This window comes from Coprinopsis cinerea, assembly GCF_000182895.1.
Source record: "Coprinopsis cinerea okayama7#130 chromosome 6 map unlocalized cont3.6, whole genome shotgun sequence".
NCBI classification, from domain to species: Eukaryota; Fungi; Basidiomycota; class Agaricomycetes; order Agaricales; family Psathyrellaceae; genus Coprinopsis; species Coprinopsis cinerea.
In genome coordinates, this window is record NW_003307539.1 from 1520187 (window position 1) to 1544330 (window position 24144).

General features: G+C 49.5%; 6 protein-coding genes across 6 annotated transcripts; 4 read left to right on the top strand and 2 right to left on the bottom strand.

Moving 5' to 3' along the window:
- Nucleotides 1–912: 912 nt before the first annotated feature.
- Nucleotides 913–3317, top strand: CC1G_07550 (hypothetical protein; the record flags this gene model as incomplete). Its single annotated transcript, XM_001838008.2, has 12 exons — nt 913–1102; nt 1167–1188; nt 1251–1313; nt 1374–1476; nt 1539–1575; nt 1646–1656; nt 1718–1819; nt 1885–2059; nt 2129–2196; nt 2277–2649; nt 2714–3167; nt 3233–3317. 12 exons carry the CDS (start codon nt 913–915, stop codon nt 3315–3317), a joined length of 1683 nt encoding a protein of 560 aa, XP_001838060.2.
- Nucleotides 3318–3596: 279 nt separating this feature from the next.
- Nucleotides 3597–4376, bottom strand: CC1G_15604 (hypothetical protein; the record flags this gene model as incomplete). The annotated part of the gene is made up of 2 exons (XM_002911016.1): nt 3597–3819; nt 4216–4376. 2 exons carry the CDS (start codon nt 4374–4376, stop codon nt 3597–3599), a joined length of 384 nt encoding a protein of 127 aa, XP_002911062.1.
- Nucleotides 4377–5405: 1029 nt separating this feature from the next.
- On the bottom strand, nt 5406–5720 carry CC1G_15605 (hypothetical protein; the record flags this gene model as incomplete). The annotated part of the gene is made up of 1 exon (XM_002911017.1): nt 5406–5720. One exon carries the CDS (start codon nt 5718–5720, stop codon nt 5406–5408), a length of 315 nt encoding a protein of 104 aa, XP_002911063.1.
- A 10963-nt stretch (nt 5721–16683) lies between these two features.
- Nucleotides 16684–17560, top strand: CC1G_11286 (hypothetical protein; the record flags this gene model as incomplete). The annotated part of the gene is made up of 6 exons (XM_001840586.2): nt 16684–16906; nt 16960–16979; nt 17033–17117; nt 17170–17195; nt 17251–17319; nt 17375–17560. 6 exons carry the CDS (start codon nt 16684–16686, stop codon nt 17558–17560), a joined length of 609 nt encoding a protein of 202 aa, XP_001840638.2.
- Nucleotides 17561–18665: 1105 nt separating this feature from the next.
- CC1G_11285 (hypothetical protein) lies at nt 18666–21231 on the top strand (the record flags this gene model as incomplete). The annotated part of the gene is made up of 12 exons (XM_001840585.1): nt 18666–18861; nt 18973–18994; nt 19071–19133; nt 19199–19301; nt 19370–19406; nt 19513–19523; nt 19597–19698; nt 19781–19949; nt 20017–20084; nt 20180–20552; nt 20631–21090; nt 21153–21231. 12 exons carry the CDS (start codon nt 18666–18668, stop codon nt 21229–21231), a joined length of 1683 nt encoding a protein of 560 aa, XP_001840637.1.
- A 511-nt stretch (nt 21232–21742) lies between these two features.
- On the top strand, nt 21743–24044 carry CC1G_11284 (hypothetical protein; the record flags this gene model as incomplete). The annotated part of the gene is made up of 2 exons (XM_001840584.1): nt 21743–22198; nt 22467–24044. The coding sequence occupies 2 exons, from the start codon at nt 21743–21745 to the stop codon at nt 24042–24044; spliced, it is 2034 nt and encodes a 677-aa protein (XP_001840636.1).
- Nucleotides 24045–24144: the final 100 nt, after the last annotated feature.

A 24144-nucleotide genomic window follows, 5' to 3' on the forward strand; every position in this document is an offset into this window, starting at 1 on the left:
CCTATTACTACCATTACTACCTATAGTGCTATGCTTTTTTGTTTTATTTGTATACCAGGTTTTTGTCACAATCGATCCATTCGTTCGCTCGGTGATAGATAATTTGGTGGGTGGAAGGTGAATCCACCGAGTGGCCTCCCGCAAATCGTGACCTTGTAGTGGTGATTTGATCAAACTCTATATCGGGGCATGGACTGTCCAAAACTGGAAGGCCAACGCCGGCCGCCTTGGAGGCTTGGTCTCTGGGCCAGACCCTTCGGGTTTCTTGGGCGCTCGAACCTCTACTGACGAAAGGGTTCCCCTTGACCCTAATTTTCGAAGGTGGTCTTCCATGATTCTCTTCTTGAGTTGGGGCCATGACCTGCCACTGTCAGTTTCGACAGCAAGAATGAACTGTTAAAACGTTCTGTCTGAACCGCCAAGTTTGGGCTCCTTACGAGAGTGACGTAGAGATTTACCTTCTTTGTGCACCGGAGAAATGGGTCTCCCGGGTTATTTTATGTGAAGAGTGAAGTTCAGTCTCTTCAATGTCATATGTCGTTACAGATAATCTATCGAAGGTGCCAATGCATCGGTCACGTTGTGAGGCTTTGGGGCCACCAACCCCGCCGTGTTGTGAAGAAGGCGTTCGGTGCTGAGGTACTGCCGTAGGAACTGCCACCTCGGGGGTTTGGTTGAGCTCAAGGCTATACGAGAAGACGGGTTCTTCTATTGAGAAGAGGTGTCTAATTGACGCGTGAACATTGCTTGTGTCACTGGTGGCGAGGACTTTGCGGCTGGTACTGACGTATGTTTTGGGTGGAGGGGCCGGGATAGATAAGTATAAAAGACTCCAGTCCAACCAAACCTACTCAGCACCCCAGTCCTTGAAGTTCATCCATCGAGCAACCAACCAGCCCGGAAATTTAAAATATGCCAGACACTTCCCTCGGATTCAAGATTATCAAAGACGTCGTTCGCCAACGCCACCTCGATCAACTGAGCGCGCACCCCAAGCTCTATGCTGAGCCGTTGAAAACGATGCCGGTGTTTGCCACCAGGGAGGATATTGTCCAGTGGAGCGAGGAGAGTAAAGCTCAGATCGCCCAGGGACAGGCTGATCGTAGGTCTATGTTGTCTGAGGGTGGTCGACAAGCACCGAGTGCTGACTGGATGGCCGTTTACAGGTGTTTATGGAGGTCCGATTGGGTACGCAGTCGTTTGTCCTGTGCATTTTGGGCGGTGAGCTCAGATGTGGTTTGCGCACTTAGCTCCCCATTGAACTTGAACAATGCGTTCATGGCCTTTATGGAAAGCGCTACTGTGTATCTCCGGTATGTATGGGTCTTCGGGCTGTTTACTAGCATGATTTGGTTTTTTGATAAGTGCTGCAGAGATACGTCGAAAGTTTTAGATGCGGTGCAGAAGTACCAAGCTGGGCATGTCGAAGAAGCTCTGCGTCTCTTGGAAGATTCTACTAGAATCATTGATGAGATCGTACGTGGCTGGACACGCTGTTGAACTCGAGTTATGTTTTCAGGTGCTCACCATTTTTCTAGGCCGAAATGTGGGGCATGGAATTCGTTCAGATCTGTGGTAAGTCAGATATCTTGATTCTATGAGAAGAACCTTTTGCGGGGAAACTTATCTCACTTTTCGCCTTCAGACCTGCCTGAGGTACGCGATCTTTATTGTACTCCGAGATCTACTTTCACCATTATTTACATTGGCTGTTCAGCGCCATCCGGATGGACACAGTTTCCTGGTAGGCCCCTACTGTGGTGCATTCTTCCCAAAGGACTTTTCTGGTCACAATCCTTTCATCGGTATCGCATACAAGGTACCTCCATTGCGTCACCCTGCTTATGCAGTTCTGATCATGGACTCTCTGTACGGCACTCGTAGGGAACCAGCAATTTCGGCGAGTTTCTGAACGACTTGTTAGCAGCGAGCACGATCAAGGCGAGCGGACGTCTCTGGAACACAGAGGTCTGCAGTGGATTTTATTACCCGCTCTTTTCGACGTATAGCGCGAAGACGTTGACCACCACGGCCGCTGTGACGTCTACGATGCCTTTTGGTGAGATCCAATTTTGTTATCATAATTGTCAATCTTGAAGATGTAGGTTCTGATGTTTCTTCGTTCCAGTAATGGTACAACAAGCTGTTCAAGATCTCATTACCAGGGCCACTACAACGGTCATCACCCATGTCACTGTAAGTATCACTTATCCGGGGTTCCGAAGTAGGCCGCCGACCACTGACACCCATTTCTTTTCTGTCTTCTTCTCTCCCAGGGTCATTCACTCGGCGGTGCCTACGCAACACTAACACACGGGCAACTGTGTATCGAAGGGTTCGGCGCAGCCGGCGCCGCGGTAGGCGACCTGTACACTTTTGGTGGACCGCGTGCCGGCCGCGGTGACTTTGCGACGCTCTTCAAGGCGAGCGTGGCGCCGCCCACCGACCAGGGCTCGACGTGGAGGATTGTCAACTATAAGGATTATATTCCCAAGGTTCCTGCGTCTAAGCCCCTGATCCCTGTTAGCAACCCGTTCGTTCATATTGATGCTGGGGTTATGGTGTACCCCGACAAGCAGCCGGAGAGTTTACCCTCCGAGATTGGTACGAAGCCGACTTGGAGCATTCCTACTGCGATTTCGCCGCATTGTGAGTGTTTCCACAAAGAAGTATGTCGTGACGTAGAAGATGTGCTGATGGATCTGTGCTTCAGATACGACGGAGTATTACAAGTCGCTTGTCTTTGCCACGACTGGGAAACCTCCTGTCAGCGCGACGTTGGCGAGAGCGCCACATTCGCCGAGTCTCTCGACCTATAACACTACCCAAGTTACGGCCAAGTTGGAACCTGAAACTCGCAATGCCCTGCCCGGCGCTGAAGTCACCTTCGAGCCTGGCCATGGTGGGTTCGTTGTAGGCAAAGTCCGATACGGGCACTTCCTGGGTGAGATCGTGGCATTGGGAACGCTTTCCGAGGTATCCCAAAATCCTCAGTTCTTCTGCGACTCCATGGAGGCTCTTTATGGGAAGGAAAACCATGCCGTCTTCTCGGTCAAGGATGGGAAGACGTTGGAGGTTAGATTCATTGTGGATGATCAGGAGGTCGCGGTTGCGCGGGCTTCTACCAGCGAAGACATTGATCAGGTGCCTACGCGAGGCGTTTGCAGGTGGACGTCAGTTCGTTTTCTTTCTGTTGACTATCCATTGGAACTCATGCTTCTCTCGCTGGCAGGTTCTATGATGACGGAACGCTCGAGGCAGTGGAGCAGAGCGTCGCCCAAAGTGCAGCAGCAGTCTTTCAGCATGCTTCAGCTTAATCCCCTACCCCTTACCATTGATCCCTGCACAAGGCTCCCGTTTTTACCTATCCATCGACGCTGTTCTACCGAACTTCTCATTGTCCCTTCACACTCCTATCATCACCAAGTCTTTTCGTAAAGGCTGTTGATATGGAAATTGTATCAATATCACGTCTGATCATGATCACTCGCTGTACTACTACTCCAAATCTTGAAAGCATAGTTTATGGTCCATAAACCTGCCTGTCCAGGCCGTTTTGCAGTGGAATGATGGATTGGCGTTAATGCACGATACTCTCACTGGAGGTCAATCTGTTCTGTTTGCTTGGGTATCCGAACCTCGACCGGCGAGGGCCCAGGAAGGATTCCCTTAATTCTACATCTCGCTGAGAATGTTCTTGCATAACGCCCATGACTTCCACTCGGTTTCGATGGAAACATTCCACGCTCCACTCCTGTCGAAATCGAGGTCGGGGGAAGGATAGACCTTCGTTGCATGGTGGTGTACCACTTTGTACTGCTAGGCGTTCAATTAATATTTAATTGGCAGTTCCCCGCCTTCCATCCCTGCCCTCACCCTTGTCTGACCGGAGAGATATGACTCCCGGGCTACCTTCCATGTGAAGAGTGAGCTTCAGCTTCAGCACTCAGTGCCAAATACCGTAGGTTATTGAAGATGATGCATGGCACTAGGCGCATTCAGACTTATTCCGTTTCCGAAATAATGCGAGAAACATCATGTGATTAGCATCATACTATGGTCCTTTCTGACCCAAGATATTACACATTGTCTTCTATAAAAATGATGATTGAAAGGACGCGACATATTTCTCATTGGCGGGGGGCTTTATCGGCAGGGAAATACTACAACATATGACAAGTATCTTCCGCAACATATGATTCAAGGGCAGCTTACCTTTGTCTGGCCCTTTGGGGAACCGGAAATGAAGCAACAAAGGTAGCCTTTGTTGCAAGATTTTCTCCGATATATTGTGCTCGACCCATGAGAAGTTTTCCCGTTGTTTTCTTGAACAAAAAAGGTTCGATTGCCCGGCCTTTGTGCTGTCCTTTCATCATCGCGTCAGCGAGCCAGCGACAGCGCCACAGCGCCAATCACAAAGAGTGATTGTAGTCTTATCGTATGTGACGTTCGAGAAATAGATTGTGATTGTTACAATATGATTAGTATGGGTGCAAGATACATATGATTAGTGTGGGTGCAAGATACAAAAAGAGGCGAGTACAAAAGTGAATACGTCAAACGGCGACGGTGAGGGGTGGTCTGTGTTCAAGAAAGCGTGCAATAAAATCATAGGGAGGAGGACTCGAGAGAATTGTGGAAACAGCGAATTGACCTAAGGCCTCGTTGGAGAGACTTCCATTGTTGGAAAGCTAGAGGTTGGTCGAAGTTTTCGACAGCATTCTCAATGTCATGTAACCGTTTCAGATACCATGCCTCTGTTCTGTCGCACCAATGCCCGTAATTCTCCCCGCAATCAGAACGTTCATATGCCCGGGCGAGGGGCCACCACGACTTGATAGCAGTATGGCCAGTTCCTGGAGGACAAAGTTAGTTTCCCTGAGGGTCTGAGTAACTGACACTTACCTGAATCGATGCACATGTACGCTCCGCATGTTATGGACTGTACGTGATACAAGCACGTGTCGTCCAGTACTCAGCGACTTTGTGGTCGATGAATCAACTCGTGAGTACGTCAAGAGTTCTTCGCCTGTAGCTTTGTGAACTTCGAGCTAGACTTTGAGTGATAACTAAAGATATTTGTATTCGCACTGAGACTTGTTATAGCGTTATGAACAATTAAGAACGAAGTGAGGAAGCTAACTAAGAGAACTAGAGAGTTTATATACTAGAAGACGTGTGTTAACCATGAGGCGTAGTCCTCATGGATAACATGCGTATTCCGCGGAATGTATGTAGGTTTTGGTGTGTTTTTAATGAGTATCAGTCAGCAGTCATCAATGCGCAGTAAATATGAGTAAGACGATGAGTTGAGATGAAAAACATAAGGTGGAAATGAGGTAGGTATAGTAATACAGTATAGTAAGCATACATGTTCGTAACATTACCCCCCTACTAGAGTTAAACTACTCCTGGAGTTTACCTTTGCCCTTGCATCGGCTAGCAAGGTGACCCGTCTTTCGGCAGAGGTTGCATGTCGGAATTCCAATTTGACGAAGGCGGGAGATAAAGTCGCGAACCCAAATTGGGTTTAGTTTAGAGCCTAAAGGTTGATTCCATGGTTGAGTAGGATCATCGACGTCGATGATCTCTTTCGGGGGAACAGATGGAGGCGTTGGTGTAGGAGGATACTGAAGCGGAGGAAGGTCGTTGGGGTCGAATGAAGTATCTCGTAGAGCTGCTCGGTATATGATGGTGGAGGATGGTCCGGGGGTCGGCATACGAGGTTAAGATGGTTGTTGCATAATAGGTGAAGGAATGTCGTCAGGGATAGGCATAGGAGGTGGAGGAGAATGTTGGGGAACGTGGTGATAGAGCTGGGGACCTGGAGCTTCAGGTTGGGGGTTTCGAAGCTCCAGTACGAGGTCGGTGATTTCGGGACGGTGTACGAGGTGTTCGTGAATCCCGAAGACGAACTGGTGGAGGGTGTTGACTATGCCCATAAGTTGGGCGATGATGAGGGCAATCATGTGCCCGATAGAGACGATGCGAGCGACGGGCTCAGCACCAGGGGTCTCGAGAAGTCTATTCTCGAGTCGGACGGCGTACTGGGCGTTGGTGACCATGAAAAGGGATTCCTCCTCGTTGAGAGGGGGAACGGGCATAGCAGGGGCGAAGTAGTTGTATCGAGGAGCAGACATGTTGTTAGGTGGAAGTGGCTCGTCGAATGAAGTTGGGGAGTCGTGTTGTTTTCTTCAATCGAGTCTTCCTTCCTTCTTTTAAGTCTAAGTTCTCGTGTTTTCTTGGTTGATGTCATGGGGCATGTGTTTGAGGGGTGTTCAAGATAACGCCTCCATGTTGTCTTTCATGTTCTAGAGATAAAGGGTGCATGTCGTCCTTGAGTTTTTCATGTTTCAGGTTTATGAGATGTGCATGTTGGGCATGTGGCTTCCTCATGTGAGCTTGTGTTTTCGTTTGTACGCCTTGAGGAGTTCCTTAGCATGGGAAAGTTCCTTTTCCTTTTTCCATTCTGCTTCGGAGAGAGGGTATCCTTTCCATGATACTAAGAATTGTCGTTGGTTCCTCACGACTCGATGTTTGAGGATTTTGTCAATTTCATATTCTTCTTCTCCATCAATTAATTCGGGAGAAGGGAGTGTGTAATTGGGTCCGTGTGTTTCTGTTTCGACATATGGGGAAAGTAGAGTTGCATGGAAAACGTCGTGGATCCTCCAAGTCGGGGGAAGGTTGAGGCGGAACGTGTTTGGTCCAAGGACTTCTGCGATTTCGAAGGGACCTTCTCGTTTTGTTGTCATTTTCTTGGAGTATGGGAGCTTGATATTTTTGGCTTCCAACCACACTCGATGACCTTTGCGGAAAGGTCTTGGTGTCCCCTTGATTCGTTGGGCCATTCTTGATCTGGCGAGCTCGTGTGCTGCCACGGCTTCTCTTCTATCTTCTTCCAGGGCTCTGAGTCGTTCTTCCACTGATGGGAATTGAGTTTTGGAGAACGTCGTTGGTAAGGCCTTGGGTTGGAACCCCATGATGAGTTCGAATGGAGAGTGTTTTCGATCTGCATGCCTTCGGCTGTTGTACGTGAATTCAGCGAGGGCTAGTTTGTCTGCCCACGATTCTTGGTTTGTGATGCAGTAGATCGATAAGTATGTCTCCAATTCTTGATGTACTCGTTCAATGGCTCCTTGTGTTTGTGGATGGTAAGCCGTGGATAGTGACGAGTCTATTCCAATGAGACGGAACAGCTCTCTGAGAGCTTTGGCTGCGAATTGGGGACCTCTATCAGAACCGATTTTGTCCGGTAATCCGAAGCGTTTGAAGAGATTTTCCATAAGAAGTTTTGCGATATCGTCAGCAGTTGCTGTCTTCTTTGTTGGAATGAAGATCACCCCCTTACTGAGGCCGTGGTCCACCACGGTCAGGACCGAATCGTATCCGTTTGATTCCGGAAGATCCGTGATCATGTCAATGACGACATAACCAAATGGTCGATCATTTCCTTCTATGGGCATGAGGGAGATCTTATGGGGATTCCTCTTGATTTTGAACTGCTGACATTTCGCACATCCCTGGATATATGATTTGATGAACATCTTCATTCCGGGCCAGTAATAATGATTTTTGATGGCATGGAATGTTTCCAACTCTCCAGGGTGTCCCGCAGTTTCAGCGTCGTGATATCGTTGGACAATCTCTCTTCGGATGTTATTGTTCTTCAGAATATATTGTCGGTTCTTGTAGAAGAGTGTGGTTTTTCCATCTTCGGTAATGACCGTCCAATCGTGGAGTCCTTGTTTCATTTCGTTTGATCCGCCTTCGACTAGGGTTTTCATGGCCTCAATCGCGGTTTGATCCATTCCTGTGGACTGATCAATTCGTTTTTGGAGTTCAAGGTCAATCAAACCTATGGAGGTATCCATGTCGAGTTCATCGATAAATAACTGTTCCTTCAATAAAATAGTTGGTAGGTCGTTTTCGTCTTTTTCCGGAATATGATCGGGTCTTCGAGAAAGAGCGTCAGCTTGAATCATCTTGTCGCCGGGCATATTTTTGAGATTATAATAGTATTCGGACAGTATCAGGGACCACCGGGCTTGTCGATCGTTGAGTTTTTGTGGTTGCCTGAAATAGGTTAAATTTTTGTGGTCGGAAAGGATGTGGGTGGCGAATTCTGATCCTTGGAGATAGTGTCTCCATTCTTGCAGGGATCGTACTATTGCAAGGAGTTCGCGATCATAGATCTCATATCGGCGTTCGGTGGGAGTGAAGGTTTTCGATAGGAAGGCTACCGGGTGTCTCTTGCCATTTTCGTCTTCCTGTGTGAGAACCGCTCCGTATGTGTACTTGGAAGCGTCGCACTCGATTTGGAATGGTCTGGTCATATCTGGCATTCTGAGGACGGGTTCTTCGGTGAATCGCTGTTTCAGGGTCTTGAATGCATTATCACATTCTTCGGTCCAAATGAACTCCTTTTCTTTGGTCAGGAGTTCATTCAGAGGTCTGGCGATCTCGGAATATTTCATGATGAACTTTCGGTAAAAGTTTCCGAATCCTAGGAAGGATCGTACTTGCTTCACTGTTGTGGGAGTGGGCCATTCGGCCAATCCCTTGACCTTTTCTGGGTCCATCATGATTTTGTCGTGTTCGATGATCATACCGAGGTATTCGATTCGCGTTTGGGCGAATTGACATTTTTCGACCTTGAGGAATAGATCATTATCCCTGAGTTTCTTGAGAACGATTTTAGTCATGTGCTCCAATTCTTCGGGGGTGTCTGCGGGGATTAATATATCATCCATGTAGATGATAACAAGCCTTCCTTCGATTTCTACGATGAAGATGTGGTCCATCATCCTTTGGAACGTTGCGGGCGAGTTACAGAGCCCAAAGAACATGACTAATGCTTCGAAGAGTCCCTTCTTGGTTTTGAATGCCGTTTTCCATTCATCTCCCTCTTTGATGCGCACGTTGTTATACCCCCATCGGACGTCGAGTTTAGTGAAGTATCGTTTTCCTTTCACTCGGTCCATAATGTCCGAAATTAGGGGTAGTGGATAGGCGTCCTTTATCGTCCATTCATTGAGGTATCTGTAATCTTGGCATGGGCGTTTCTTTCCGTCTTTCTTTGGCACGAAGAACATGGGTGATGCCATTGGTGATTTTGAATGACGGATGTACCCTTTCGCTAGATTTTCGTCAATGAACTTCGTGAGTTCCTCTTCCTCGGCAGGTGTGAGGTTATAGATGGGAAATGATCTGGGTTTGAAGCCTTCCTTGAGATTGATTGCGTGATCCCACTCTTTCCTTTCCGGGAACCGGTTTGATGCTTTTTCCGAAAAGACACTTAGGAATTCATGAAAAGCATGGGGAACTTTGAGTTTGAGGTCCTCTTCAAGAGGTGGTTCATAATCGGAGTCTCTTTCTTCGGTGCTGGTCATATTGAGCCATTTCTCATTGATTTCTTCTGTAGCTTTTCCCTCTATGAAGGCGAGGAGAAGATCTTGATCACCTTGTTCCATGGTCGGGGAGATGGCGTTTCTCCATTTGACCTCTCCTCGCTTCCAATTGATGTCAGGATTCTCGCTCTGTAACCAGGGCATCCCGAAGATGAAGTCCCATTTTCCTAACCCTGTGACGTAAATAGTGTATTTTTGTAGTCGTCCATTAATGTTGATGGTGGGTTCGACCGTTTGTGAGATGGTCCCTTGTTTGTTTGCAGTTCCATCTACGTTTCGGACTTTGATGGGGTTTTTAAGTGTTTTTGTAGGGATTTTATATTTGTCAACCATCCGGTGGTGGATAAATAGGTCATCCGCTCCGCTGTCGATCAGGACCGTTGTGTCGATGCCACTATCGGGTATTTCAATTGGTAAGACGATCGATCGTTTGTTTCGGGTGGTGATCGTCGCCGTTCCAATCGACAGTTCGGGGACGATCTCCATCGACCTTAAGATGTCCCCTATGAAAAATCCTCCTCGGATCCTTCGCCCTTTGTTGTGGCCCGAATATTTGAGCTTCCCGAGTCAGGGTGTTTGGGGCAAGCTCGTGTCGTGTGTCCTAGTTGTCGACATATTCCGCATTTGGCTTTTGGACAGGCTCGCGCCGGATGTCCCTTTTCCTTGCAGATGAAGCATTTTCCATTCTGTGTGCCGGATGATTGTTTTGTTTGGATGGCGTCAACATCCATGGCGTCCGGATCCTTTTCCTCCCTCTTTGCTGTTTGTGGGGGGTCCCGGTAGACCACTTTGACCTTCTGTTGTGGCTCGCTGCGATATTCTCGCTCCGTTCGCCATTCTCTATCTACTTCCATGGCGGCGTCCTTCCATTCTTGGAGAGTGGGTGGAATTTTCTTTTGTTCCGCGGGTCTGGCAGCAAATTGGGTGGCGACTCTTAGTCGGAGCTCGGGATTTAGTCCAGCCTTGTATTGGTCTAGGGCCCATTCTTCACCGTATCCGGTGGCTTCTGCATAGCTGTTGAACATTCCCGTGTACCAGTCACAGGTGTTCTTTCCCATATGGAGTTGCTTGAGCTGTTTCTTTGCAGTTTCCTTATTTGGGAGTAGGCAGAAATACTTTCGGAACTGATCGATGAAGTCATTCCATGACTGGTAGTATCCTTCCGGATCAGTGAAGGTTGGATCCGACTTCTGAGCTTCCTTCGCCTCAAGCCACTTCTTCTTATATTCGGTCATCTTTCTATACTCGATGGACGCCCAGTTCCGGGTCTTGTCTTTCTCCGTTTCGTTCACAAGTGCAACCATGTATCGGATTCTTGCAGTAGTTTCATATTCGTTCTTGCTGTCCAGATATGTTTCCACTGCTTGAATGAAGGTTTCGACGTCTTCCGCCTTTCCCGAGAATTTGGGCGGCTTGGGTATATCCAACTTGGGTTTGGATTCTTCCCTCGCCTTTCCGGGCTTTCTCCAGAGTAAGGAAGTCGTCGTACTTCTTCAACATTTCTTCCAAGCCAGTTGCCATCTTTGCAGTGCCCCCACTAATTCCTTCCACATGTGGAGCAGTTTCCGTGAGGGTTTCGCTGATTGTGATGATGGCTTTGTTGGCTAGCCCCCAGATCTGATATAGGATTGCTCCTACTCCCTATCAAGAAGACTATGGTATGGACTTCGGATAGTTTTTCCGAAAGTCCGCTGGCTAGGGCGGGTGTGGATGGTAATCCGGAGAGTTGTACGATGGTCTGCCAGGCAGACTGGAATATTTGTTCGGCCATAGCTAGTCGTTATAGCGGGCCTTGGAGGGTTTAGACTTCGTTCTTCTGTTATGGACTGTACGTGATACAAGCACGTGTCGTCCAGTACTCAGCGACTTTGTGGTCGATGAATCAACTCGTGACTACGTCAAGAGTTCTTCGCCTGTAGCTTTGTGAACTTCGAGCTAGACTTTGAGTGATAACTAAAGATATTTGTATTCGCACTGAGACTTGTTATAGCGTTATGAACAATTAGAACGAAGTGAGGAAGCTAAACTAGAGAACTAGAGAGTTTATATACTAGAAGACGTGTGTTAACCATGGATTTCTCCTCTTCCTTGTTCCTTTAGGCTTGAGTGCACCTAAAGGTTTAGTTGAAAGAGGAGGGACGTCTACATAAGGTAGAGTTCCGGACGGCGTAAGCTTCGCCGTTGGTTGAGAATCTGACCATGTTACTTTCTTCTTTTTCTTAGGAGGTCCAACTCTCTTAACCTCGACGAACCTCAACGGTTCCTCTTCTTCCTCTTGTAACTCGTCCACCTCTTCTTCTTCACTCTCACTTTCTTTTTCTTCGACACGCTCCTTTTTATTGGTGTTTTCTTTTTCTACGCCGGCGGTTTTCTTAGACTTCTCTAGCTCAGTCTTGCTACTTCCTGCCGGTTTGGAAGAAGCAGCAGCTGCTGCTTTCCTCGTCGTCATTGAAAACCCTCTTGTCGACGCGAATTTTGGTAGAACACTTGGAAGGCGTTCCACATCGCTGCCTTTTCGTCAGCAGCCGCGGGCGCTTCCGCGGACGTGTCGTTAGGCGCCGACCCTAAACTCTGCGCCTTCTCCGTTTCCAATTGACTAACCCGTTCCTTAAGGTCATGTACCAACTGCTCTTGCGTTGGTTGACCCGTCAACGGATCCCTCCACTTATGCTCCGGCGGCTCCTCTTGTACGTACTGGGCCTCGCGCTTAATCGCGTCGAGGTCCAACGTATGGCCGCTACTCTCCATACTCTTTCTAATGAGGTCTAGAGTAAATTCTTCCCCATTTCTGAAGGGCGTAATAATTCTATTACTTTCAAGGATACGATAATCGCCACCTTCATGACGAATACGACCCGTATCCAACATCACCCTTCTAATTTTGCAGCCCATAACTGCATGAGCTGGCTCACCACAGAACCAGCAAGTCACTCCTCGTCGTTCTCCACCACCAGCGTCAGCATTTCGCCACACGCCTTGACTGTAGCCCTGTTGACCTGGTCGACGCGAAAAGTCGACGTACCCTCCGCCTGAGGAACCCAAGTTCGAGTAGTTCCTCCTTCCCGGCGGAACGTAGGATTGACCAATGTTGTTTCCTCCTGACGAGTTGTGCGAGTTGAATCGCTGAGAATGGTCGGTCAACCTCTTGTCGATTTTGGCCTCCATTCTCGTCTCAAACTCCGTCAGTTGCTCTTTTTGCTCTTTTCTGAGACCAGTGAGTGTATCCTTCCACTTGGCCTCTTGTTGATCCAGTCTTTCCAAGATGAGTTTAAACCCATCGTTGTCCGACTTAGGAGGCCCTGACCACTGGTACATCCCCGGCGGCATGTTTTGACTCCCTCTAGGGGTTCCAGCGTCCTGCACATGCTGCTCTTCTCTCTTGGGCTTAATACCCAATCTCTTCAACGTTTCTGCCACGGCGGTGTTGATGACGTCCTGGTCTGCTGTACCAGTGTCACTTAGATCCGTCGTGAAGCCAAAGACCGAACTATTGGAGTGTTCCCGGGCTACCACTTGGGCTACGTACAACAGATCGTCTAGCGTGTACTTAGTAACAATGGGCATAACCCGTTCCAAACCTGAGGAGTCGTAGAGCTCGCCATCGAAGTCGTCGTCTCCATCATCTTCGACTTGGATGGGATTGACTTCTGTCCCAAGATCACCTTCTGGGGCCGTAGAGGGTCCTCCTTCTTTGCCTTCTTCGGGTTCCACCTTTGGGCCTTTCGGGGCTTCCATCCTCTTCAGCCTCTTGTCCAATGTTCTGGCATTGGCTCTGCTCTCCCTCTTCTAATTCTGCCAGAATCCTTCGCTGGTCGGCTGTTGAGAGCCGTACTTGGACCGCCATTCTAAAGTTACGATCTAAGCACGCCAGGAAGTCCTGGACTAACGTCCTTTCTGAAAGGAGTTGGATTTTCCTCTTCCTTTCGGTCTCTCGAATTTTTGAGACCTCTGTTCTGACCTTCGCAATTAGGTCCATCAACTTCTGTTCCTCATGCATCTTAATCCTAACATATCTGTTGAAGATTTTCTCCAACTTATCAAGGCTTCCTTCTTGGAGTTCCTTGATGCCAGGATAGTAAGACAGAATTTCTGCCTTGAATTGCGCATATGTCCCGTCTCTGTATTGGGTCAGCCGGGACCACTGATCCTTTAAATCGACTTTCTTTACGAAGTCGACCAACGCCTTCTTTTTGTGCCTATCCAGCACTACGCTCGCTTGCTCAAACATTGTCTCCATCCGCTCGATGTAAGCCCATACTTCTGCCGCCGTGTCATCTTCCAACACTAAGTGGCTCGCCTTCCATAATTGAGGAACCCTAGGGTTCTTATACAACTGTTGGGTTGTCAAGTGATCAACCCTGGGATCCATGGAAATCTCGTATTCCATCTTGTGGTGGTTTTGTAACAACGGAGAGATTAAGGGTGCTTTTTCTTGGGTAGGAGTCTCGAAGTTCGAAAACTGAAGGTTTTTGTTCTCGTTGAACAGAAGTAGCCGTTTGAATTACCGGCGGTTGTGGAACGTTAACTTGTTCCTTTCCTCTCGGCGTTTCTCTTAAGACGCTCGTTTTCTTCGTCCTTTTTCTTCTTCTTGCCCTGCGTTCAGGGAGTCGTTCGATATCCTCTTCGCTCTTGTTTCCAAAATCCACAAAGCTTTCCCCTGTAGTAGGTTCGCTTGGTGTATTTGTAGTGGGCTCTGAAGTCGAACTTCTATCCTCTGAAGTAGCGCGTTGCTTTCCTTTGTCTCTTTTGTGAGATCGAAGATTACCTTCTACTTCGTCACTTCCGGCGGGAAGTTCTACCTCGTTTTCTTCTTTTACTGGACTAAGTTTTTTACCTTCTTCTCGCTGGCTTAAAGAAGCTTCTAGCGGACTATAAGGTTTGGGAACTGCTGGGGATTGAACTGACTTTCCTAAGTCTTCTAAGGATAAGTCCGAAAAATCGCCTTCAGTGGCGGAAGACTCTGTGACGCGGTAGCTACTTCTAAACGGATGTTTCTCGAAGTAAAGTGGCTCGTTTGGGGTTCCTAGCGAAGATGGAAACCCTAATTCTGCGACGTCGGTTTTGAGTTTATCTAACCGACGGTACGAAACGCTTTCTGCTTTTGGTAATTCAAAGCCGCCGGGAAAACTTGGTCCCTGACTGGCTCCTAACTGGAAAGTTGGAGGAACTGATTCCTCTTCTGACTCTGTCGCTGCGCCGGGATCAACTAGATCTTCAACTGCGGCTTCTTCGTCTTCTCCAGAGGTAGTTTTTGCTTTTGCCTCCTTGATTTGACGTTTTAGCGCTCTATCCGACTCTAGCTCTTGGTATTCCAAAGGTTGTCCCTGACGCTGTCTTCTCGTAGTTCTTTCTTCAAACGCTTTTCCTGTGAGCGGATTTATTCGCGCCTCAACAGACGGTTTTGGTGCCTTAGGATTTCTTTTCTTGAGAGTGGAAATCTCGTAGGCTTTTTGGTTTCCCGGCGGACGTTGGATCGAGCTCAAAGACCTAAGTCCGAAACTCAAGATCTGACGCAGCCGAAAGGTCGTGCTACACTTGTCTTTAAGTCCTGCTTTTCGCAAAACTTCGTCTACTTAAACTTGGAAATTGGACAACCCCTCGCGGTGCGGCTCCAAATGATGTGCTGGCTAGCACAGAAAGCACAAAGAAGAGCAAGAAGACAACCGGCGGTCCCGAATCGAGTGGAACTTGTTGTGAGACAAGTGACACGAAGATGAAGACCGACGGCCGAATCTAAAGACTTTTAGGTACTGTCTGTACGTTGGCACGCAAGTTCGATGGGGTTGTTGTTTTTAATAGACTAAGTTAACGAGGAGAAGACTCTCTGACTCGTATAGAACGGTTTTTAGGGCTTTAGAGCTTTGAAAAGGCTCTTGACTTTATACGGATGGTGTTTGGTATTTTTGTTGTGCTCTACACACAAGGGAAACACTGAGTGCGACTCGTGACTCGATTTAAACACGACTTAGACTCGAAACTCGAATTTGAACTCGAAAAATACGTAAACTCGTCCCGGCGGGATCACTCGTTGACTCGTTTTTTTTAAAAAAAACCGGACTCGTGTATTCACGCGCAAATTCCTAACTCGACTCTGACTCGCTAACTTGTTCACTCGACACTCGGAGACTTCCTCTTTATTTTACTGAACGACTTGTGTCGATCAGGACAAGATATATAATCGAGTCAAAGGGGTATCTGTTGATTCTTTTGCCCGGCGGGCCTATATATATGGTACAAATGTTTGACTACGAGCTTTAAAACAAAGACTAGCAAAGACTATAAAACAAACCGAATACATGCGCATGATACAGAAAATGAGAGTAGAGAGACGGAGCGGAGGTACGAGAGAATCAGAAATACGAAATAGGAAAGAAACGCGACAAAAGAAGCCCCGGCGGTGTCGTGCCGAGTATGCCCATAGGCGTCTATTGATGCGCTGTTGAAGCGCGTGAATTTTGGTAGTTCCGTCCAGTCGGAACGGAACCAATGTGTTGTGGGAAACTCCATTGTTACTCCGTGAAGATGCTTCCGCGGAAACAGATGGTATACCCTTTTTGTAACTACCGCCGGAGGGCGGCGTATGGATTCATCGTTCTGTCCCTTCTCTCTGTACTACTTCTTTTTCTGTTGACAGGTCATGGGGACTGTTAGTACCCTGTTTCATCTGTCCTAGAGAGGACACCTGTCCAACGGAATAGAACATCTCGTGTGATCCGTTCCTGGTCCCGTCGTTCTGGTTATCTTATCTCGGCTTCTATCTTATCGATCTCGTACCTAATCCGTAGAGGTCCCCTTTAGCTTTCCGCGACTGATGGCTGATTCCGACCGTCCGGCGGCGCTTATGGGCGTTTCCTCTTAGGGTACTGACAGGCGCTGGTGCTAAGTGTCGTCGTTCTTGTCAAGTCGCTACTAGCTTTCTAGTCGATTTGAAGTCGATCGTGCACTCCCATGGATAGTCTTGCTCCCGGCGGTGAGGACTTCGTGCCAAATTCTCACTACCGTAGTTCGATCTTCAATCGGTCCAGTACACATCCTTAACCCGTCAGTTACTACGGTATCAATGATGCGTTACGTTCAACCTCTTTCAGAGTCGTTCTTAGAGTTCGACTTAGTTGACGACTCTGGGCTCGGTCTCAACTCATACGACAGAATAAGTGACCGCCGGTTATGAAAAACACGGTGCCTTAGGGCTTTTCAGTCACTTATCGAGATGTACGTTTTACCGGACGAAATTAGTCCGGCGGTGTGTTATTCGCGATTTTTGAAGGGTCAGATGACCCTCAGGCGTAACACCGGGTTTGACGTTTACAATATCAAGTCCCGGACACTGGTTCGCTCCCTTCAGGTGCCCTCGCATCGTGAGCGTAATGTCCCTTTGGTCTCGTGTTTTCTCAGGGATAGGAATGTCGTTATAACGGCATCTCATGACGGGGAGGCGAGGGTCTGGCATGTAGGCAGTGGTATGCTCATGCAAAAGCTGCCAACAGCGTCGTCATGTAAGTCGTTCCCTTGGGCTTCCAGAGCTGTTGCTTAACGATCAAAATCATAGCCTCCATCCGATTTATATGCGTACGGTACAATCCGTTGGGACAACACTCTCAGGCGCTGAGTAACCCTTTCAGGCTGGTAACTTTCGTTCTCGAGGCTTCATCGCTATTGCGCCGTCCTCCAAAGATTCCGGTGTCTCTGTCTGGAAGGAGCTCTCTGGTACGTCTTCCACAGTCAGTCACTAATGAAGAATCGCGTTGACTTGTTGCAGCTCCACGGGGCGCCCTAAGCGACATTGTGGGTTCCCTCGTCCCTGGTAATTGAACAAGCATAGTAATTGACTCAACGGCAGGCATCTACGGAAGTTATCGTCGGCCTCTGTGTTGTACTTCTGTTGGCTATCGTTTGCATTCTCGTTTGGGTGAGTCGTACTCTTTATTTCATTGTCATTGAGTCTTCTGCTGAAAGTATTGAAGCACCCAGCACTTATTCCAGAGGACTGGAAGTCGCTCGCCGAAGTATTGTTCAGGTGGAAGAAAACAGCATACTCCATGGGGCTCGAGTCGGTTCGCCGCGGACGGAAACTTGGAGCGTGGATTGCACAGGTTTTGGGCATCGCCAAGCGTAATAAAAGGCGATTTATCCGTCTACCAGAGCTTTGACACCCTCATTTAATGTTTGTATTCACTCCCCTGCGTAACCCGGCCTTCCCGGTTATTTACTCACCCAACAATTAACTACCTCCGTCTCAATCACATTGTCTCAATCACATTGAAAGGGAGTGGCTCGAGTGTGATTCGAATGTGAATAACGGGGTGTGATTACCTGACCTGACGCGCTGGGCCGCATCAGCGCCACCTAGCGCATCAGCGCCACCTTGTCGGGCGCGGCGAGTCCTCGATCGCACAAGAAAAGGTTACAAATTATGATCCGTGTAATCCATCCTTTGTCGCCATATATCTGTAACAACAAACTCGGTACGTCTGTCATCCTTTTGTGCACCTTGAATGGCCAAGAAATTACACGTGGTTTGCGCATGCAATGTGCCGGGAAAGGTAGCTAATAACGTGTCATCCGGTGGGTGATTTCTTGCTATGTTGTTTGTTACGAGCAATCTCTTATATTTCATATCATTTTTTGCTACATTGTGTACGGCCATCAATAATATGTATTTTGTATCATTTCTATTGGTAAAAAATTATCAAATATATAGCGCATTTCTCGTTACAAAAAAGTAGATTTCTTGCTACAAAAAATCATCTGATGCGCCTAGTGGGAAGTGTAGCGCCACTTCGGCGAAGTTATTCAACAAAGTTGCAGTACAATATGAGGACTTGATCATGGGAGCTGCGGGAAAAGCAAAAATGCGACCTTCTCTGTGCTCGATAGGGTTCTCGGAGCTGCATGAGTGCCGTAGGAAGCTAGGAACTTGCGTCACTTACATACCCCTCGGGAAGTGAATCGAGCGCAAGGCTATCCTCAGAAAGGTAGGTTGCCAGGCGCCTTGGCAAGAGAAGCCTAGAGCAAAGAGATTACTATGTCTGATTGGCGCACGACCACTCCTCTTGACACGACGTCACTCGAGGCTGGAGGTATCGGCGTGGCCTTTGGGTGGAGGGACGTGTCGGAGGAGACAGTGCCGTGGGCAGGTATAAAAGACCCCTCCAGTCCACCCAGAACTACTCAGTACCCCCAAGCCCAAAGTCGAGCTTCTCATCCATCGCACCACTACAGCATAGTATTTGAACATCAACCCAGCCCTGAAACATGACCGGCGACATCTCCCCCGAGCTCAAGATCATCAAAAGCGTCCTTCGCCAACGCCACCTCGAGCAGTTGAAGGCGCACCCCAGGCTCGTCGCTACGCCTGTGAGAGCGGGCCCGCCGCTGTACGCTGCCAAGGACGATATCGTCCAGTGGAGCGAGGAGAGCAAGGCGCAGATCTCCCAGGGAAAGGCTAATCGTAGGTCTCTTTCCTAGTCTTTGTCCGTCGACCATTCCGTCGACGTGTACTTCTGAGTAGTCGCCCTGAGTGTTGAGGACTGACTAGATGCTTTTCCCCCTTGATATTCAGGTGTCTATGGAGGCCCGATTGGGTATGTACTCGTCGTTGGAGTCCTTGGTTGTCTTGCACGTTTGGGGGTAGTGAGCTCATTCGTTTGGCGTATATAGCTCCCCACTGGACTTGAACAATGCGTTCTTGGCCTTCATGGAGAGCGCTACCGTGTACCTCCGGTGTGTATATGCGTGTCTTTTGGGGGCTCGATAGTACTAGTATACTGATTAGCGCCGGTGCACAGGGATACTTCGAAGGTGCTGGACGCGGTGCACAAGTACCATGCTGGAGATGTCAAAGAAGCCCTGCGTCTGTTGGAAGATTCGACCAAAGCTATTGATGAGATTGTATGTGTCCGATATATGCGAGGTTCTTAGGTAGGGTTTGGGGGTCGCTCATTACTTCACCCTCGTAGGCCGCGTTGTGGGGTATGGAGTTTGTTCAGATCTGCGGTCAGTCACGAATGCTATGATTCCGTTGATGCACGCACTCCCTTGCGCAGGAGTACTTACACACCGCCCCTCATCTTTTTTATGCCTCCTTCTTTTGTTTTTACAGACTTACCCGAGGTACGCGATATTTATTTGTTCTCCGCGATACACCTTGGGTCACGGAGAATGGCTTACATTGGCTTTACTACAGCGCCACCCGGATGGACACAGCTTCATGGTGGGCCCCTACTGTGGTGCATTCTTTCCCAAAGACTTTTCTGGCCACAATCCGTTCATTGGCATTGCCTACAAGGTATGTAACAACAGCGTCATAACTTTCTCTCGGCTCGTCTCCCTGATGTACGTACCTCTCTACTTATGGTATCATTTCGCAGGGAACGAGCAATTTCGGTGAATTCGTGAACGATTTGTTGGCAGCGAGCACTGTCAAAGCGAGCGGGCGTCTCTGGGACACGGAGGTTTGCAAGGGCTTTTATTACCCACTCTTCTCGACATATACCTCGACGACCAATGCCGATGGCGCGACGTCTACGATGCCTTTTGGTGAGGTCCTACTTCCATTTTGAAGGCATGGATTCTTATGTTTCTTCTATCATTAATCCGTTGACAGTCATGGTCCAACAAGCTGTTAGGGATCTCATTACCAAGGCCACTACACATGTCATCACCCATGTCACTGTACGTATTGATCCACTCATCCGGTGTTCCGAAGCACCAGGGCAGGGCGGAAACTCATGATCATACGCGTTGGTTATATCCCCCTCTAATCACAGGGCCATTCGCTCGGCGGTGCCTATGGAACTCTCACCCACGGCCAACTGTGCATCGAAGGGTTCGGCGGAGCCGGCGCCACGGTAGGGGACCTCTACACCTTTGGTGGCCCGCGCGCTGGGCGCAGCGACTTTGCGACGCTCTTCAAGGCGAGCGTGGCGCCCCCCACTGACGAGGGCTCGACGTGGAGGATCGTCAACTACGAGGATTATGTCCCCAAAGTCCCCGCGTCAAAGCCCCTGATCCCTGTCAGCAACCCGTTTATTCACGTTGATGCCGGGGTTATGGTATACAAGGACAAGTTCCCGGTGAGTCTGCCCACTGAGCTGGGCACGAGGCCGACTTGGAGCGTTCCTACTGCGATTACACCGCATTGTAAGTCTTTTTCTTTGGTTGGAATGAATGTGTGATGTGGGGGTATGTGCTGACGGGATCTACTATGTGTTTGTGAAGATACGACGGAGTATTACAAGTCGCTTGTCTTTGCCACGACTGGCAAACCCCCTCGCAAGGCGATTTTAGCGAGGCCAACGCACTCTACTGGTCTCTCGACCTATAACATGGCCAGGGTGAAGGATACACTGGACACCGACACCCTCAAGCTCCTCACAGGCGCTGAAGTCTCCTTCGAGCCTGCCCACGGTGGGTTCGTTGTCGGCAAGATCCGATACAAACACTTCCTGGGCGAGATCACTGCCTTGGGGAGCCTTCCTGAGGTATCGGAGAACCCTCAGTTCTTCTGCAGCTCCTTGGAAGCGCTGTATGGAAAGGAGACTCATGCGGTCTTCTCGGTCAAGGATGGGAAGACGGTGGAGGTTCGCTTCGTCGTGGACGATCGAGAGGTTGCTGTTGCGCGGGCTTCGGCGTGCCAGGACGTTGGAGAAGCGCCCATTCGAGGCGTTGGAAATTGGACGTAAGTTGATTTGCTCTCTTTCTCTCCCTTGGGGTGGAATTCCATGCTGATTTGGGGAATAGGTTCTATGATGATGGAACCCTCGCCGCGTTGGAGGAGAACATGGCCCAATGTGCAGCGGGCGTGTTCCAGAAGGTCTGATGAAAGCGGACTGGTCTCTCATCTTCTTGCAATTTTGGACCTTTTGTCGAACTATCGTTGACCCCTCTGTATTAAACCTTTCCCGAGATTCAATATGGACTTCAATTTACGTTGTGCTTGGCTCAGAGATAGGGGCGGTACTTCCATTCTTGATCATCATCGAAGCAACATCGCAGATACACCCGCTAGCCCGTTTTCAGTGACACATACGACGGAATACAAGTCTATACAAGCGCTGACTCAGAAATGTAGTCAAGACAAGGGCGAGAAGAGGCCAAGGTGTCGGCGATAAGATAATTGACCGTGTCATTAGGGGTGAGAGTCGCCCGAGTTCCGCGCGTCGCTTGTTCTTTCAATCACACCACCACAACTTCGCTTTCCCCCTCGCCTGGGCCACTTTTCTCTTTCATCGGTGGCTACAACTTGGGATATCGTGATGGAAGAGCCTCAATCGCCCGGAGGATCAGTGCTAGGGGCTACAAATGGACGCCTGGCCCAATCAGATTCAGAAATGGTCACCACCGCTACCAACGACGTTCTCAATGTATATCGCGATTCTGGCGCAGGGTCGTCGTCGTCCAAGGCAATTCCGAACGGGAAAGAAGCCACAGCCGCCTCACCGCCGTCCATCTCGCTCATAACGCCCTCGACATCCTCATCACCAATCCAAGCACAGCCCGCACACACCGCAACCGCCCAAACACAACTCTCAGCCTCAGCCCGCTTCCACAGTATTCCGGACATCCTAGCCGATATCTGCGAATACCTGGCATGTGAAGAAGACTTTGACGAGATGGAGAGGGAGATCCCAGAGGAGTTGTGGATGAGCAGGAGGAATTTGGCCAATTTGGCGAGGACGTGTAAAGCGTATCTGGAACCTGCGTTGGATCGGTTGTGGAGGGCGCTAAATACGCTGTATCCTCTGTTTAATGTGTTGCCGGCATTTCACAAAGCTGCGGGGACCCATGTGAGTGTCGATCTCTTACTTTCACCCTTTCTTTCTTTCGACTTGGGATATGGCAAAGGCCTCGTGTTTAATCGACCGCGCTGAGGATCGCGTATGGTCCTCGAACATAGAGAAACTCCTTGAATATCCGGATTAAACCCATGCTGAGGAGGAGCACCCCCTTTATTTCCTTCCTCATGGATACCAATCTCCGGCAAACCGGTCTTCACTTTCTTTGGTCGACGCGGCTATCGTTACAGCTTACTGACTCACTAGCTTATCTTTCCAGGTCCTGAGAGGTACGCCTACACCTGCAGAGTGGGCCCGTTTCGACTGGTACGCCCGGCGAGTGAAGCGGTTTTGCTACACCCGCGACCCAGCCCACCTCGACATCGCGATGCACGTCTACTTCCGCATGGCTCAGCTACGCTCGACACCATTACTTCCTTGTCTCCGCCACCTCTACTGTCCCAACATCAGCCAAAGCGAATTCCTCATTTCAGGCGTCTGTCTGTTCTTGTCACCGTCGCTTCAGTCACTCGAATTCGCCAAGATCACGCATATCGAAGACAAATTGTCTGGAACATTCTTGCACACGCTGTATGAAGACGGGGCTAACCTGGAGAGTGTGGTGTTCAAGGGAGAAGGATTGTCAGACGGGACGCTGGACCTGATTCTGCCGTTCGAGGGATTGCGGATGTTGGAATTGGACGGGATGGGCCCAGTGATTACCCTAGAGTGGTTGAAGGAGCTGGGGAAGAAACCGAAACTGGAAGAGCTGGCACTCGACTTTACAAACTCCAGCGTAGAAGCGTTGCAGAAAGACATCGGTTTCGCAAATCTTAAATCGCTGATGCTAACAGCACCCATATCCTTCACCCGCGCCTTCATCCCCAACATCTCCTCCCAGTCTCTGGAAACGGTTGTGGCCGTCTCGACGCGCGACTCGTCCACCGAACGCTCAGCATTCATTTCTGAAATCGTCGACCGGTATTCCTCGACACTACGCAGCTTCGGGCTGGTGCATGTCCAGAACACCGACGACCCACCGGAAGAACTCGAGCTCTCCAACCTCTCGCGGTTGCTGCCCCTCCGGAACCTAGAGGAGTTCCGGTTGGAAGGGTACAGCATGAACCTGACCGACGAGAACGTGACCATCCTCGCGCTCGCTTGGCCCAACATCACGAAACTCTTACTTCCGTTTATTGGACCGGAGAAGGTGCGGCCTACCTATGCGTCGTTGGTGAATCTTAGGGATCTGTGCCCGCGCTTGGAGCATGTGAGGATACCGCTGGAGATTATGGGTATCCCACCGTTTGTGTACCCGAGGCCTGCGCTCCCGCCGTTCTTGATTGCGAGTAACGTGGTGGAAGCGGAGGAGGAGGAAGAGGAGGGACCGGACTCGCCGGTATCGTCGTCCTTGTCGTCGCCTTCGTCCGAATCCATGCCGACGCCTACGACCTCCGAGTTCCCACTCCCACCAACCCAACCGCCCTCCCTCCCAACAGTCTCCTCCTCCTCCCTATCCTCCTCTGCATCTTCATCGTCATCATCAACGCCGTACACCCTGCATCATCACCACAACCACCACCACAGGCACCACAACCGCTACCGTCCACCACACCCCCTCCAGCGTCTAACCATCTCCACCACCGACGACCACGAGACGGTCGAAGAGCGCCTGGGGGATATGAGGAACCTGACGCATTTGGCGCGGCATGTGGATTATTTGTTTCCGCGGGTGAGGCATGTGGGGGCGTTTGGGAGGCAGGATGAGGAGCGGTGGGTGCATGTAGGGGAGATGGTGGCGGCGTTTCAGGGTGTGAGGGCGGAGACGAGGGAGGGGCTTTTGGTTGGTGGGTGGTGAGAGGGTGAGAGGGGGAGGGGTGAGACCGTGGTGAGCGTGGTGAGCTGGGTGGGAGTGAGAGGGGTGGGTTTGGGCAAAAGGGAGGAGTGAAGAGGGAACG